We start from the raw sequence: 18,371 nt of genomic DNA on the forward strand, positions 1-18,371 counted from the left end.
TCAAGGTTCCCAGTCGGAATGCTGCTCCTGCCGTTATACCTTATACCGGGTTAATTTAATTCAGTAGAAATCCCCTGCTAAACCACCAGAGGTAAATAACTGTAAGTCACTTTAAACAAACATGTCAGTTAAATAAATTAAAAAAAAAACACATTAGTTTAAACAGTATAATGATCTATTAGTTTTAAAACTGCAGATAGGCACATCCCGCAGTGTACGGATCATAGTGAAACAAGGTAGAAAATATGAATGTATATGTAAAATACGTGTAAACATAAATGATCGTTCTCACACACACACAGAGGACAGGTGCACAAGGCTTGGGCAGCTTGACTGTAGCAGGACGTGTGAGCCAAATGAGCGGAGGCGCGTGTCACCGTGTGTGTGTGTGTGTGTGTGTGTGACACTGTGTGTGCGTGCGCGCGCTCAAGCAGGGAGGGGGGGCGACGCCGAACCTCTCGCACCAAACCTCTCAGTTTTTGCGGCTCGAATAAAAGCGAAGGATCGAGCGCCGCCGCGCACAAACTTCGCTTCGGTCTCCGCCGGACACATTGTAGCGACAATTAACGGGCCGCATCAACGAAGCCGCCGCCGGTCCGGGGCTCCGAGCCGAGAAGGGAAGGGAAGGGAAGGGAAGGGAAGGGAGGGCGGCAGAGTCGCGCCCGCCTGGACTTCGTCTCTTTCCTTTACTCTACTACTCTTCTTCTTACTTCTTAGTTTTACTACTAGTGTCTCTATTTACTCTTCATTTATTATTTTTTCTGTACTGTTTACTCTTACTACTAGTGGCGCCGCGCACCACGTGCGCCCGAAAGGCATCAGCCCGCAGGAGGAGGTGAGACGATGAGACAAATTTAGTCAGTAGTGCCATCGATCGCATCGTCACCGCAGCGAGTCTCTCTCGCTCTCTCTCTCACCGCCCCCCACCGCCCACCGCCCACCCATGGATTCGTTCCGGAGGCCCGCGAACGGCGCCGTCACTTCGCACAGCGACCAACTTGTCGTCGCCGAAGCGCCGCCCCCGTCCTCTCTGCCGCCGCCACCGTCACCGCCGCCGCCGCACGACCCGTTCGCCGGTCCGCTCGCGTCCGTGGCGCCCTGGAACTTCAGCGTGCTGGCGGCGCTCATGTTCGTGGTGACGGCGCTGTCGCTGTCCGAGAACTTGGCCGTGATGCTCGTCACCTTCCGCTTCCAGCAGCTGAGGCAGCCGCTCAACTACATCATCGTGAACCTGTCGCTCGCCGACTTCCTCGTGTCGCTCGTCGGAGGGACCCTGAGCTTCGCCACGAACGTCAAGGGCTACTTCTTCCTGGGCGGCTCGGCGTGCGTCCTCGAGGGCTTCGCGGTCACTTTCTTCGGTGAGCGGGGGTTGTTCACGCGGCTCGCTCGGGGCTGCCTGGGATTCGACCCCGCAACCTTCAGGTTACAAGAAGGAGGCGCAATGAATGAGCTCTTTCCTCGTAGTAGTCAGTCACATGATGATGATGATGATGATGATGATGAATTATGATTTCATCTCGGTGAAGCGCAGTGCTCACCTTTCACACCTTGACTTGAGTCACGCGGTCCATCGGCCTCGAACCCAAGCCAAGCCAAGGCCGGGCGCGGGCCGAGTGTCGCTCCTCGCTCCTGTCCAAAGACGGCCGAACAACACTGTTCCATCCGTGTCGTGATCGCAGAACTCTTCGAATTCCTTGAAATCGTTGCTTATAAATGACCTCACACGTGGTGTCTTTGAAAAAGCAATCTCTGTGGCGTCTTTATTAATATAATTTTTATCTTGCCGAAGCTTATTGACAGCAGCCTCCTCGTATAGTCCGACAAGTGACATGATGCAGCGTCTTTGGAGCGTTTCGCACTTGGCCATGTCTCATAAATGCCCTTCCAGATTAACTGTGATCTAGGGCAGCTTGAACAAGGAAAGCTTTTGTTCGGCCTGGGCCGCGTTTAAAATGTGGACAAATTTGGCGACAATGATGCCTTTCATTACGGCTGCCTCATGCAAAAGCTGCTTAATGCTGCTGGGCTTAATGTGCACAAAACTTTTATGAGGACATCGATTGTTAAAGACGCCATGAAAACAGCGGCGCGTCAGTTGCGCGTGCCCTGTTGACGTATCAAGACGCGGAGATCCAAGACCTTTTCTTCAAACTCTTTATTTTTCCATTTTACAAAGTATGCCTAAAAGATGTAAATGATTTTTTTACAGTAAGTTTTCAGGGGGGTATCTTATTATGAATGTGATACGGAGTTTACATCTCTCATGATAGTTGTCCCAGCCAAACCCTTATGTTTTTACTAGCAATGTGGAAACGTGGTAATGTGCACGAGTAATAAGAACGTGGTAATGTGATAATGTGGCTGGATGGGCTTTTCCTGCATTTATGAACTCGGCAGGAATCGTGGCCTTGTGGTCTCTCGCTGTACTGGCCTTCGAGCGCTTCTTTGTCATCTGTCGTCCCCTGGGGAACGTCCGGCTGAGAGGGAAGCACGCCGCGCTGGGACTCCTCTTCGTCTGGACCTTCTCCTTCATTTGGACCATCCCCCCCGTGCTCGGCTGGAGCAGCTACACGGTTAGCAAGATCGGTACCACCTGTGAACCCAACTGGTGAGAACCAGCGCGCGCACACACACACACACACACACACACACACACACAGAGGGTGGCAAAGTCGAATGTAATTATTGCTGGCACAAAAATGTAATGTAAAAACGGCAGAGCTCCGAAATGCAATCGAGAAAACAGAGTTAAACTAATATGTTTTCTTAAAGGTCAGACGTCTTTTGAGAGAGGATGCTGCCAAGTGTCATACAAATGTTGTATCCCGCATCGTCTATCATCTGTATTTCGTGGCAGCCCAGTAACTACAGCAAAATCTTGTTTCACTTAATAAGTGACTTTTTGATGATAGTCAGACTAAGGAATACATTGATTTTATTTTAAATTTATACAAACATTTACCGATGCCTGTCACTCGTAATTCGTGTGGTTTAGAGCAGAGGATGTGCACGTGCACACACACACGCGCACACACACATTTATAGATTCATGCAAGGAAATGTTCGAAGGGTATATAAACCCTTACATGTAAACACACACGTACGTGCATATAAAGTAGGAGTACTCCTATATATGGACACACGTAGTCCCACGCAAGCAGAAATGCTCGTTCACACAGAAACGCGGTCACTTCAACAAATGCTCTATTTCCTTTTTCTTCCTCAGGTACTCGGGAAATTATTCCGATCACACCTACATCATCACGTTCTTCAGCACGTGTTTCATCATGCCTCTTGGAGTGATCATTGTGTCCTATGGCAAACTCACCAGAAAACTGAGGAAGGTTAGTTCCGCTTAAAGATTGCACTTGTTTCAGAAACACACAGTCACAAAAAATGCTGTGCAAGTGAGTGATGCTCTACTGTATACTTGAGACGCTAAATGAAAGACAAGACGACGAGTGATGAAAAGGAGAAAAGCTATGTTCACAGGTAATTTTGCGTAAACCAAATTAAAAGTAATGAAGAGGATCCGGAGGATGTAAAATCACTGATCCTCATACAGTATGTACCGTAATTGTACTCATACAAGAGTTACTTGGTACTTGCGATCAGTTCCACTCACCGAGCTGAGGAGGCTGTTCAGTGCCTACGCTACACGGCGCCGTGCCGTTGGCGGTTCCGCAAGGTACGGTGGCTCGAGAGCTGCACCGTTACAAGTTGCTCGGTGCTTTTGCGGGTTGGCCCGATTTATAGGAAATCATTGAATACAACCTGTAGTCAAGTAGGTCTGTTGACAGGGCTCTGAAAACTTGGTTTCACACCTCAAGAAACTCCACCTTCTGCTTTTCTTCTTTGCAGTGCAAGACAAATGGTCTTCTATAAGACTATGCGGAAGCGCTAATTTCAGGGTTTTTCCTTAGGTGTCTAACACGCATGGTAGACTGGGTAATGCCAGGAAACCGGAACGTCAGGTGACACGCATGGTCGTGGTCATGATCGTGGCCTTTATGGTGTGTTGGACACCTTACGCCGCCTTCTCGATCATTGTTACGGCATACCCCACCATCGACCTGGATCCACGCCTGGCTGCCGTCCCTGCCTTCTTTTCCAAAACAGCAGCCGTCTACAACCCAGTGATCTACGTATTCATGAACAAACAGGTGATTTTATTTATCACTTTAATCTTCCTCGTGCTCTTATTTTCGGTTTGCTCCCTGTGTGCGAACCTCTCGGTCGGATTCTCCCAAAGTTCGTCAACCTGGACCATGTAACTTTACCTGGGTCGCACAGTGGAGATTACCATTGAGAGTAATATAAAAAAAGAAATCACCGTGATACGAATAGAAATGTCAGAAGTGAACAGTAGTGTTTTTAACAGCAATAAGTAAGTAAGTAACAGCAATAATTTTAAGAGTATATTGCTGTATATTTGCAGTGTGTGGTTGTGCTGTTTATTTTTCTTTTGTTTTTCAAACGAATAACTCCTCATCAGATGCTCTTTAGCATTGTATGAGCTGAAACATTTTAAAAATGTGTTTCATGGCACTCGTGCCCTTTTTGCAGGTTTTAAAGTTCTTGGAATTTTCACATTTAGAACATTTAGCAGTTATCTGAATAAGGAGGTGCAATTAATTGCTTGATTAAGCCCTTGAGAAATAGATTCATATGCTGTTGATTTCCACATGGTAACAGGGTAACTATTTTTCCATAAATAGCCACAAGACTTTGAAGAACTCATATTGGAACTTGTGTTATGACAGCTCTCGTCAGACAGCAGCTTCTGTGATTTTGCACATAACCATCAGTGCCGAAAGGCTCGAGGTTCTGAGGAAAACCTCAAAGGGAGGTTTTTGTTGCTGGGTGTTACTGGCCTCTCAATAATGTACGGCATATGAGTAAATATGATCAGAAATGACAATTGTCTATGGATATATGTCAGGCAAGCAAACCGACTCTTAAACACCGTTTCCATCTGCTGTCTTAAGCCCGGAGGAAAACGTACAGGATCGATCCAGCCGCTTGCAGAGTCGATTAGTTCGTCTGCTCGTTGGCGAGTCCTTTTCACGTGCAAGATTTTAAGCAGCTCAAACGTGTGGTTCTAGAACGCATTTCAATGTAGAACTTCTATGACAGACAGTAAAACTGAGGCCATTATGGGTTGTTTAAAGTGAGCACATGAGAATCATCAAGGCTGAGAAAATCCATAAGTAATAAATCCCCCGACTCAATAAATATGGAGGAAAATTAAATTTATTTATTTTTTATTTCATGGCAGAACCCTTTTTAGCGAGTTTGAAATCGGCAGTACCCCGTTCCCGTGCCTCCCACATTGTGTGACGCTCACATAACCATGAGAGGGATGAACACACACACGCACACACGCACACACGCACACACGCGCGCGCAGCTGTGAATACTAACAAGCACATAAGGTATAGTTTTGTGCAAATATGTTAAATTAACAAATCACAAAATTGGTTCAAGAATTCCATGAAATTGCTTTAAAATGTAATGAGAATACTGATACTGCTTAGTTTGCGCATGGACAATGAAGCTGTGATCACAGAATATTATCTTTGGTCCGAATAACATTTTCTGCTACCCTCAATTCAGCTGAATATATGATCAAAAAGTTTCTTCACAGCTTTACCTGTACTTTTTTAACTGTATACACAGCAAATTCAACTATAGTGCTTAGGAACGCAGCTGAAGTTAGTAGTGCACTTCAGAATAAATCCGTTACCCCTCAGTCAGCTATTGGCTCCGTTCAATATTCTGAATATGTTCTCACTTGAAATAGTGGAAAGAAGCTCGAGGTGGAATCTCCGCTTCTCATGTGCGATCATATCTTTCTTCTTGGTGCTCTTTTCGACTGTATGAAGTAACATCCGTTTAAACACAGCGGCTGCAAAATGATAACAAACACGCGAATGGAATTACTGTATTTATGAGTGCAATGTGCTATAAAGCAGTGCCAACACTGAGAGCTCATGTGAGGTGCTCCTGTCCCCTATCACCCCTTTGCTCTCTGGGAGTGGCTCTGTTTTACTCTCATGGTAACACAATGTGTTCAACCTGAAAACAGATGGATTTTTCACGTCAGCATCCACTCTAAGTTGAGTAGTAAATTTTCCACAATGACTTTGTTTTAATCACAAAGTATTGTGTGTTTTTTATCACCCATACATTTTTGACAGGATTTATGCTGAAGATATGAAGTAGTTACATTAGCTGAAAATTTTAGGCCATTGAAGGTTAAAGACAGCTAATACATTGTATATTAATGATTTTCTTAATTCACAAGCTGGGCATATTTGTTAAAATTTAAACAGCTGTAGATTTCCTGCTTAGCCTACTGAGACTGGACCGGTCTCTAAGCAATATGATATACCTTTAGTCAACAGGAGACTGTTTAAAGAGGCTGCCATTTCTTGAAATGCAATAGATTAATCCTTAAATCAGACTAATAAATGAAGAAATAGTTTACGATTTGAAACCTATTATTATGTAACATATAATGTTTTATACAAGTGTGCGTGAAAATAAGAGCTGGCAAGAAGTTTGTCGTAGCATAACACAAATATACTTTTAATTAGTGTCTATTTTGAGACCTACATTCTGCAACTTTGAACAGCCTTGAAAACCTAAAGCTGTTGTTTGCAAATCTAACCGGTGTTGTGGAGTTATGTGGGATGTGGGTCAGCGAAATTATATTTTCCAAGAAAAAGTCAGAGCTCTTTAATAATCAGCGAACAGCTGTTTCTGTACTTATTTTAAATATGCCAAGTCCAGAAATGCACAGTCCAAAGACATGCTGTGTGTGTGTGTGTGTGTGTGTGTGTGTGTGTGTTCCACTGAGGTATGGATGAGTGACCTAGTGTAAGTAGTGTATGTAGCAGTGTAAGTCACCGCGGTGAATAAGGTGTGTGGGCTCATAGTAACACTACATAGAGTTCATTGGAAGTCGCTTTGGACAAAGTATGTGATAAATAATTACATGTAAATGTAAACCTCTATATCGGCGTTAACACCAGCAGTGTTTCTGGTCAGACCTGCGATATACCTTAAGACCGCACTGCTGCGATCTCTTTCTCTCGCCTGCATTGCTCTTCACGTTGCTATTTGGGTTCGGCACATTCTGGTACCGTTCCGGTGGCGTAATGAACACGTGCAGGAATGACAGTCCTACAGCGCTGCGCTCTCGAGACGAACCTTGAGGTAGCAGGAGGCTGCAACATTTCCGGAGCGTTCTGCATCGGTGCAACTGACCTTTTCTGTTTTAATTAAGGTTATGACTCCAAAAATCCTAGGCCAATTAGGACACACAGGACTGTGACCTTTTCTTCCTTTTCCTTAATGTCAAGAGTACACATAAATGCATTTAGTCCATGAGCCGTATGTTTGTGTTTTTCAGTGTAAAATGCACTCGGACTAAGTGTTGTGTGTTAATTGGGCAAAGGATGGGGAGGGCGTGGTGGCGCAGCGGGTTGACCCGGGTCCTGCTCTCCCCTGAGTCTGGGGTTCGAGTCCCGCTTGGGGTGCCTTGTGAGGGACTGGCATTGCGTTCTGGATGCGTCCCTTCCCCCTCCAGCCTTATGCCCTGCGTTGCTGGGTTAGGCTCCAGCTCCCTGTGGCCCTGTATAGGACAAGTGGTTTCAGATGATGTCTGTGGGTCCTAAGAAGGTTACTAGTGAAAGCAATGAGCCAAAAAGGAAAATAATGAGAGCCACGATAGAGGTCCAAAAGGAAATAATTGAAAAACATGATAGTGAGGTGTTGTGTCCTTCATCTGGCTGCGCAACACACAGTCAGTGTGGAATGCCTAAATCTACGATTTGCACTGGGTTTTACACTTTTTATTTATGGCTTTAGCATCAGGCCGCGTGTATGTATATAGGTTTAAATAGGCAATCATTTGGGGGTCTGGAACGGATTAACCCCATTTACATTATTCCTTGGCGACACCAAACACTGAAAGACTGAGCTCGCGCGCAGCCACGCGCTGCACACGCACACAGCAACCTCGTGCGCGGCAGTGGAGGGAAGAGCAACTCGCACCCCGACCGACAGCTCAGGGAGCAGCGCGTCGCGGCGCAAACGCGGCGCAAACGCAGCGCTTCCCCCGCAATGGAGACGGGAGCGAGCGAACGCGCGCATCTCGTGGCGCGTTTCCCTTCGGCCGCAGGTTCGAGGGACGAAGAAGCGGCCCCTCGCGACGGGCGTGTGTGTGCCTTGTTCTGTAAGGAAGGCGGGGCAAACAAGCGCTGCTAAGTCAGTCGGTCCGTTTTCTACTCCTTTCTTCGCAAATAAACACAACATGATAATAAATAACTCCGTGTGTGTGTGTGTTTTCTCCGAGTATTACTCCGTTTTGGCCACAGACTGACGACTGTTTTGATTACGTTTCGATTACCTTTTAATTTCCCAGAAGCCTTTGGGTGATTTTTAGCAATATACTTCATTAGTAAGTTTCAACTTTTCTTACATTAATATTACATCCACTTGGATTATTAGAAGCTAAATGGTGGAGATTTCAGAAATAAATCGTCAAAGAAAAAGGAAAAAATAAAAAAAAAATCACCCATAAGTGAAAAGACGGTGTCCCCCTTTGTGTTTGTGGCAAAGGCGTTCACGCCTGTATTAATGTCCATACTGATCTCTGAGGAAAATCACTTTCATTCTGCGAGTAAAGCACTCAATTCGCTATCGACAAACATTTATTCCGCTTTGTTGTTCCGTATAAGACCCTTTTGTGGTATAATACTGTCTGGGTTGGGTCTCAGAAAACCGTTCACACCACCTTTGTGACCCAAAGTGAGCGTTGCTGGAGAGCTGAGTGATGGACATGTCCATGTAGCCATAGCGCTGGGTGTGTCCATGTGGCACTATGGTTGATGGAGGGTGACCCATTGCACTGAGATTTGAATCTGCTGAGGGTGGATGTGTAACTTTTGAATAACATGGTTCCTAGGCAAGAGTATGGGGTGTTCTTAGTTGGGGCTGTGGGTAAGAACATGTGCTTCTTTAGTTGGCCTTTTTGGTTCAAGTCCCCCTTGCTGAATCCCTGGGTTTCTGTTCTTTTAGCAACCTAATCATGCGCTGTTTTTTGAGTGATGTGGCCCTCACCCTTGGGGGGAGCTGTATGAGGAAGCCAAGAACCTCTGTGGCCTACTGGCAAGGTACATGTGCTTACACTTGCAAGGTTGCTGGTTCAATCCCTGTTTGTTCCCTTTCTTCTGATTTAAAGGTTCACTTTTCTTGAGTCATGTGACTCAGCTCTTGGCCACAGGTGCAAAGTTGGAAAAGGTAAAAGCCTCACAAGCTCTGTGGTGTTGTGTGTAAACACACAGGTTTAAGTTTCTGAGCTTGCTGGTTCAAGTCTCAGCACCATCCTTCTTTATTCCTTAGATACCCCAACTTACCTTTCTGTTTAAGGCGTTGAGCTGTGGAGGAACAACAGAGATTTTAGAAGATATGGTTTCTGGGCAGTGGTGTGGCATAACAGGTAAGGAGCTTGACTCCTAACCCCAAGGTCCTTGGTTCGGTTCCCCGGGGAAGGTAAGTATGGACCATACACCTGAGCCTGCCGCTGCCCATGGCGCCAGCGCTTCAGGATCCGTTGGTGTGAGTGATGGTGGTGTGAAGGGTGTTTTGGAGTGAATGTGTAAGGGGAAAAAAAAAGCCCCCAGTGGGGCCTTTCTGCCATCTCTATAATATAATTCTTAACCTTTATGCATCTGACATGTATAGTAGTTCAATTAATGTTTACATCATCATAGTTGTTTATGTTGTAGTTCACATTCATGATTTCACCACTCTCTTATCTTGGAGAGACAGACTTACCAACTGTCTTCCCCCTGAGACTTATTCACACTTACATGTTGGTAGGATAGATTTGTTTCACTTACCTTAAATTTACCGTTCCTTCCAGGCACAGGACTCGAACCGTGGGGCTTCTTCACTCTAGCACAACGCTCTAACCATCACACCATTGAGCCACCCATTCTTTTCTTACTCTTTGTTTGGTACTTGTGTTATGAACCACAGCTCTGTTGAAGGGCTATACTAAAAGCTGAGGGGCTCTACTTCTACAGGACTTGATAGCATAAGTCCCACCTCCAAAGAGCAGCACCCTAACCACTGTGCTACATCTCCAATGCTGATGGAAAAAGGTCTTTGAACATCTTGTGCACCTTCAGGAGAACTTTGTTTCTTTGAGAAGCAAACTGAAAAGTCTGAATTTGAACCCCAGACCTTTTTAACTAAAGGCTATGGTTTTAACCACTCAGCTAGAGAGCTGATTGCTTTTTTCACCCCTAGAAGTGTCAGTCTGTTTCATATGTGTACATAGAGGAATCAGTTTTACTTCAACGACATGATAGTTATAATACATATATGCTGCATATATTTATCTGGTGCTCATGCACATCGCGTTCAGTGTCCTGCTAAATGACATGTTTTTGCCCTGCTAGAAAATTTCGACATTCGTGGTGGACATTTGTAACACGAAGAAGCAGAGCAATTATCCTCTTCGATAACTGGCTTTTAATGAAAGGGAATGTGCAAAGTGTCATCTCAGTGCTATTTAAATTCTCTCAGATTCTCTGTTATTTTTTCGCCTCATCGGTTTTGTTTACCGAGTCTCCACTTGTGTCACGTTTATGTTTGTGTCGCCAGCGAAAACGCGGGCTTTCCGTGAACGTGTGTTCTGCTGGTTAGAAGAAAAACATTATGGCCTCTTTGTTGTAGTTCGTCTCTCCAGGAGCAAACTGAACATAGCAAAATGAGGTTGGCATTATTTTTCCTTTTCTTAAATTATAAAACCCTTTAAAAAGCTGAAAGTCCTACTTTGAAGTGAACCAAAGAAAATGCTGCCCAGTTTGGTTTAATTCAATTTTACACTGAATTCTGTAAATACAATATTCAAAACTGACTACTGACATGCCAACAGCTGTTTACTTTTCAAGGTGGTCGTTACATTTTAAGATTCTCATTCATGTGTATCTGTATTTTTGTCAAGTGTGCAGTTTTGTGTGTGCTTTTTTTTGGTATTACTTGGTATTATTTTTACACTAAAAGGCTGAATCATCGGAAAATCATATATTACTTCTAATAAGCAGTAATGTGTCCTCACTTTGACAGTTTAACGTAAGTGTCGTTTCCACCGTTTCAATGCTTTCGGTTTACCGCTCTCTCATTTTTGTTATTCCTATGGATATGTTTGCATTTAATCATCGAAATTTGTCGCCTCCAAATATGGAGGTAGTTTACTAGTCATTCGGAGGGTTTGTTGACGACCGAAATATTCCCAGGGCAGCAAGGCTTCATAACTAAAGTGACCCCAGTTTTCATGCTCTCAGGACATGTGAAACAGAGTGACGTGAAATATACTTACTGAGCAACTAACCTGTGTTCCCACCGCCCCTCCGCAGTTTAGGAAATGTCTGATCCAGTTGTTCAGCTGCAGCAGTCACAGCCTGGACTCGAACCCAAATCAAACCACAGACAGAGGGGCCGTCACTGGCAACAGCAACACGGGTGAGATGTCGGCCATCGCTGCGCGGATCGCTGCCACCGAGGCGCTACGGGCAGGGAACGGGTCCGGTGACCGTGGCGCTTTCTCGCAGCTCCCTATTCCCGAGAACAAAGTGTGTCCCATGTAACAGCACATCGTGCCTCCTGTACCCGAGCCTTTCCTTTCTCCCGGAAGCCACCCGGCCCTTGTGGCGCAGCCCATCTCCCTGGACATGTGCACCACATGTTGCCCTAGCTAGAGGAGCTCAAGTGTGCGTTTCGCCTGTTCCGCACCAAGTTGCATTTCGGTCGTTTCGTTGTACGCAAGAGGGTGAAACAAGGACGCGGAAGTGAGGGAAGCTTTTACGTAGATTTGTAAATGCATGTGCTTCATGGAGTGTTTCTGCTGTATGCCATTTCACCGTGTTTCGCATAGCTGGTCATGAACGTGCAGCTCTCCATACAAACTGCGCTGAGCCGGATTCTCATATTTTAACTCATGTTTCTGTTTGTTTCTTCCTAAAATTTAAAATTAATCTCAGCCCAAAACACTGAAATACAGTCAGTTCGGTAAATACAATCTCAGGTGAACAACACATGACAGATTACACCTTTTCATGATTTCTTTCACAAAAATAAAGCCAAAATGGAGAAGCCATGTGTGAAAAACTAAGTACACCCTTACTGCTTCCATGGGAATTAAGAGGGTAAGTAGCAGCCAGGTGCTGCTCATCAAATGCCCCTGATTAAGTGATCATCAGCAAGTGTGACCACCTCTATAAAAGCAGAAGTTCCGGCAGTTTGCCGGTGTGGAGCATTCAGGTGTGTGGTAACATAATGCCAAGGATGAATGGCATCAGCAATGATCTTAGCGAAGCAACTGTTGCTGCCCATCAGTCTGGGAATGGTTATAAGGCCATTTCCAAACAATTTAAAATCCATCATTCTACAGTGAGGAAGATTATTCACAAGTGGAAACCATTCAAGACAGTTTCCAATCTTCCCAGGAGTGGACGTCTCAGCAAATTCACCCCAAGTCAGACTGTGCAATGCTCAGAGAAATTGCAAAAAAACCCCAGAGTTACATCTCAGACTCTACAGGCCTCAGTTAGCATGTTAAAGCTCGTGAGAGTACAATTAAACAAAGACTGAAGAAGTATGGTTTGTTTGGAAGGGGTGCCAGGAGAAAGCCTCTTCTCTCTCTCTCTCTCTCTCTCAAAAGAACGTGGCAGCACGGCTTAGGTTTGCAAAGTTGCATCTGAACAAACCGCGAGGCTTCTGGAACAATATCCTTTGGACGGACGAGACCAAAGTGGAGATGTTTGGCGAAAACTGAACACAGCATATCGGCACAAACACCTCATACCAACTGTTAAGCACGGTGGTGGAGGGCTGACGATTTGGGCTTCTTTTTCAGCCGCAAGACCTAGGCACCTTGCAGCCATTGAGTCGCCCATGAATTCCTCTGTATACCAAAGTATTCTGGAGTCAGATGTGAGGCCCTCTGTCCAACAGCTAAAGCTTGGCCGAAATTGGGTCGTGCAACAGCACAATGATCCCAAGCACACCAGCAAATCTACAACAGAATGGCTGAAAAAGAAAAGAATCAAGGTGTTGCAATGGCCCAGTCAAAGTCCAGACCTCAACCCGATTGAAATGCTGTGGCGGGACCTTAAGAGAGCCGTGCATAAACAAATGCCTGCAAACCTCAATGAACTGAAGCAACGTTGTAAAGAAGAGTGGGCCAAAATTCCTCCACAATGATGTGAGAGACTGATGAAGTAATCATTTCTTGTATGACTTTAAGTTATTGCTCCTAAAGGTGGTTCTACAAGCTATTGAACCATAAGGTGTACTTAGTTTTTCCATACATGGCTTCTCCATTTTGGCTTTATTTTTGTTAAATAAATCATGACACGGTGTAATACGTCATCTGAGGTTGTAGTTACCTAATTTTAAGACCTGCTAAGGACTAGATTTTTATTTATTTATTTATTTTTTTTAAAAAATGTCCTGACCTGTAAAACCATAGAATTCAAAGAGCGTGTGCTTTCTTTTTCACGTGACTATAGATGACCGCACAACACAAAAGTCCCCTATTTAAGGTATGGAGCTCTTGCAGAAAGACCAGATGTGGAAGATTTCAGTTCTCAGTCCTGCAACTCTCATCTCCCCCCTCCTTGACGTTTCAGCACCACTGCTACTGATGTCGCCGTGTTTTCCTCCCCTTGTTCAACAGCTTGCCCAAACGGGGAATGTGCTTTTGGTAGCCCTGCGTTTCTGCACCGTGTTCCACACACTTGGGGTTCAAGAGCAGCTGCCACTTTGCCCAGATCCAGTACTGTGATCACTAGTGCAGAATACAAGGAAAACAAAAATTCTCGATCATGCTGGGAAATAAACCAAACTTGACAAATCTGAAAAATGTGTTTCTAGCATCTCCTTTTCCATTTATTGGCTCCACTTATGGCATTTTAACTCATGCCACTGCTGCTCTTGTGCGTCGCAAACCTGCTGTCGTCCTTCATCCGGCGACTGCAGTACACGTTGCCTGTATAAACACAAGACTGGGCATAAAAGCCATTTAATTTTTCTGTATTTAGTCTTTATTTCTGAAAGAAAGACGTTCACTCTGAAAAGTTCTACGGGACCACTCCTTTCCAATGGCTCTTGATGCAATAAAGTTCACTTTTCAGCGTTACGGTGTTGACAGTCTATTTTCATGTAAATTTACTTTAGTGTTTGAGAAGCACATGTACAAAACTAGGAATACCATTTTTGTAGTATTACCATGGTAAACTCTTGTTACCAATGATTTTTATTAACTTAGGGAATGTAATGTTATTTTTGTTATATTGTACAGTGTCCTTGTTTTGCTATGTATTATAATAAAAGATTATACATTAGAATTATTGATCTGTATCGCTCAGTTAAATCGGGGCAAGAATCGTTGCGCTGAGCTCTGACGTCGCATCAGCAAACGGGACTGACTCCGACCGCCTGCTGCACGGACAGCAGTGTGAAATTGCAGGAGTGCAGCGTGTAGAGATGCCCTTCCTTGTCGCCGAGGTAGGATGAACGAAGGGGCCCTTTGCGGTGCCGACGGAGGACGAGAGGCTCGATGCGCACCGAGGAGGCACGTGGGCGACGAAGCACAACCTGTGTGTCCTCCTCTCCTTTCTGCTCCTCCGTAGACCACCGGCCGCACAGTTGCTTCTGTTCCTCGGGAGATTCCCCGCGCGGCTCTCCGCCAAACCGCATGCTGCAATCTGCTCTACGGAAAGCGGGCACCTGTGGGATGATCGGATCTCGCGGTTTGCACAACACTTCGCACGAGTTCTTCAGACGTGGGCGAACATCGAGCAAAACGATTGACGCGTGTAACAGAAGTCTTTGGGCGCGATGTTTAGGCCAAACAGAGGAGAAACTGCGATGCGAACGGTTTGCAGCGTAACGTAAAGGCTCTCTGCAAGCGGCCAGTCTATTCACCCTCATATTGTGTGGAATGAAAGGTGGAGAAAAGGATCGTTGCTCTGACTCAGAAGCCATCTGGTTTCCTTTACCTCGGTGCCGCGCTGTTAGATTTGCGACGAATGTATTCGGTTCGCAGCGCTCATGAAGTGGAGCGAGCGAGAGCGACGGGTACGGCACGATAACAGAAACAGTGTCCTTATTTTTTCTCAATGCAGAACGTATAGGCAGCGACCTCAGCAAAACAAAACATCACCTTTCGTTCTCTTCTCTTTCAATAATTTACAGAGCGATCTTTAGTGACCTTCTCATAAATCTTTCAAGCCATCACACTTTCGTTTGCTCGAGAGCCTGACAGCAGCGGTCAGTCGCAAGGCTCATTTGCTGCGCCGGAGCAGGGCGGCAGCAGCCGAACGGAGCCATGCGAAGGGCGGCCCTCCCAGCTCCGGAGGCTGCGGGAGGGACACTCGTCGCTCGGACCGGACTGGACACGCTTCCTACCTTCGCTCGCTCACCTGGCAAAGGGTCTGGGAGGAGCGCTGAGCGTTTCCCACAGCCTTCGCATCATCATGCCATTCGGAGAGACGTCCCCACAGAGTGTCGTGGCCGGAGTCCAGCTCCTTCTTCGTCCTCAGACAGCGCGGCTGCAGCAGGCAAGATGTCAGTGGGGCTGAAATAAATCAATATAAACCGAAATAAACATAGAGACACAAAGCTGTTCGGGGAGGAGCGCTGCTGCCATCTGTGCGAGACACGTAACCCTAACCCTAAAACAGCAGACAACAAGTAGTAAACTCTAAAGGCACCAAATATTAATAATAATACTAACACACAGTTTAACAAAGAGTCCACCTCTTGTTCATGTTTGAAAATCACCGAAGACTTAAAAACCACCCACCAGAAATGCCTTTTTTGGTGCTCATTCTTATTAGTCACTGACATTAATATGCTGAAAGTTAAATATGATCAGGATCATGCTGTAAATTATTTCTTTTCAGTTTTGGGAGTAATACCACAAAGAAAGGCAGCTATTTAAGTCAACAACTCTGTTAAATGAGATTTAATGCACCTTGATGTCTAAAATGTTGATGACTGAGTTATTCAAATATAACTGATGTCTTTTCACCATCAGAGCAATAATAATAATTGGAACTCGGGATGAGATGCAGTATGTTGGTGTGGACATTTTTCAGGACTGAACTCACGCCACCTTCTGTGTTTCTCCTTCCAGGTGTTCAGAGGAGCGCGCACACACGCACGCACGCACACACACACACACACACACACACACGCACCGTATCACCTTAAGAACCTCACCTTAAAACCCTCTTTCAAAAAACATCTCTTTCCTCTCAAACATCTACAGGATGTGTATTTTGTCACAACATACCGAATGTCTCTCAGCATCAAGAAGATTCACATCATCGGGGCTGTTGCCACACCATCCGGGCCCTTTGTACCCGCGGCTGCGCGAATGCCCCACGGTGCCCCGCTGGCACTGAGCGATGATGGCCACGTTTAGAAAGGAGCTTTAACACAGGTGTCTGACAGATGAGGACACGCTGTTTCCCCACAGCATCCTGGGAAACCTTCTCCCGGCTCCATTATTCACTACATTCACTTCTGGCAAGTTTATTTAGTTTTATTAGTATTAGTTTACTTATTTTTTATAATATGGAGAATTTAAAACAGGCCTTTGCAATGACTTGAAATGTGCCCCAGTTCTGTAAATTTAAAAAAAAAAAAAACAGGATGGCACTAAAAACAATTTTTGCAGAGGTATACCTCCCCCCCCCCCCCACGAAAAAATTACACCCAATCACCTAACAGAAAAATTTTAAAAATCTTTTTGCTGTACTTCCAAAAGTGGATGTTCTGTTAAACTAACTGCACGTCAGTCAAGTAGTGAACTGCTGTTCTCATAAAAATTCTAAATATCACTTACAAAATATTACAAAATTTACAAAAGGAGGTAAGATACATGCAAAATTTTAAGCAGACAATTTGTACCACGTGGATGCCTTTCGCTCGTAGCTCCTCTCCTGTTAATAGTGCGAGATGTTCATCGTTCTCCTCTTCCGCACTGCCAGTAGAAGAGATGGTGACACTACGAAAACCCTGCAGCGCTGGCTGAATATTTTCATCCACATCTAATTACTGTAAAATCACCCAGGATTGCTCTTGTTTATAAACTGCTGCACACGTCCATGGAACCAGGGGGGAAATTACAGCCACACCACAACCATGAGGTTCTACTATGTTTACACTTAATTATTTCGCTGACACTTTTCTCCAAAACAACTTGTAATCATTTTACTCATTCATACAAGCTCAAGGTGGTCAAACTAGAGGTGGGGTTTGAACGTTTTGAACGTTTGGGTCCAAAGGCAGCCAGGCAAACCGCGACACTACTAACTCCAGCCTCAGTGATGAGAAAATATCAAATTATCCTCATTATTTCTTTCCCCTTAATTTGGATGGATTATCCACGTCAGTCACACAGACAGGAGGGTTTAATCAGTCCCAGTTTAAATGAAGTCAAGAGCGCTGAGTGCAGTAAGAAAGTAAAGGGGAGCATTTATTGTAATCGCTATGTACTTTCTCACAGCAGTCAGTGTAAATGTGGACATTCGGTCTGGTATTTTGCAAAGCAAATTCTTCAGAATGGCACTTTTCTTTGCCAAAGACATACAAAGTAAAGGAAGAGCTCTGAGGACTCTTTTCATTGTACTTGAAAAATAAGCAAAAATCTGAAACGCTGTTCACACAAATGACGGTACTGCTATCGTGTTGAAAAACCTGAAGGGGTCAAGTGTACATGTGTACGTTCTAAAGGATGTCTTGGAGCGCTCTGAGAAAGTACATACCGCGTACAGAGTGTGATCATACCGTGTCCATACCGTGTTCATATCGTGTCCATAGCGTGCTCGGGAGAGTGCCCATTTAATACCACAATTGGAGACAGGGCTCCCGTAGTTCAGTGCCCAGTTCTCCCAAAATACATGGTTTCACACGACGCCCCCAGAAGAGCAGCATCGCTTTTCCCTCTATTTTCAGTATGAACCTTTTTCAAAAAAGGACCTACACAAATGGTTCAGCTCATAGATGCGGCTGTGAAGGATCACTGATTGTTACAGACATGCTGATGGACAGAGATGAAAAGGGCCGAGTGAAGAAGGGGAGATGCGCCGAGTGACGCGCTGTGTGCCCCGGCTGACGGCATCTCTCGGTCTCTGTGCGTCGAGAGGGAAGAAAGAAACGGCCCGTGATGGGCAGAAATGGCTGAGAGGTTATGTGAGAAGGCAGATGTGCCGTGTTTTTGTTCTATAATAAGAGTGACTAGTAGTGAACAACAGAAAGTTATGGTTCTGTATCTGTACTCA

At 45.2% G+C, this 18,371-nt stretch overlaps 1 protein-coding gene across 1 annotated transcript; it reads left to right on the forward strand.

Moving 5' to 3' along the window:
• The first annotated feature begins 508 nt into the window (after window positions 1-508).
• On the forward strand, window positions 509-13,642 carry valopa (vertebrate ancient long opsin a). Its single transcript, XM_018738032.2, has 5 exons — window positions 509-1,358; window positions 2,398-2,608; window positions 3,227-3,344; window positions 3,924-4,163; window positions 11,436-13,642. The coding sequence occupies exons 1-5, from the start codon at window positions 944-946 to the stop codon at window positions 11,664-11,666; spliced, it is 1,215 nt and encodes a 404-aa protein (XP_018593548.2). The 5' UTR covers window positions 509-943; the 3' UTR covers window positions 11,667-13,642.
• Window positions 13,643-18,371: the final 4,729 nt, after the last annotated feature.

The sequence above is a fragment of the Scleropages formosus genome, chromosome 8 (genome assembly GCF_900964775.1).
Source record: "Scleropages formosus chromosome 8, fSclFor1.1, whole genome shotgun sequence".
Classification (NCBI taxonomy): domain Eukaryota; kingdom Metazoa; phylum Chordata; class Actinopteri; order Osteoglossiformes; family Osteoglossidae; genus Scleropages; species Scleropages formosus.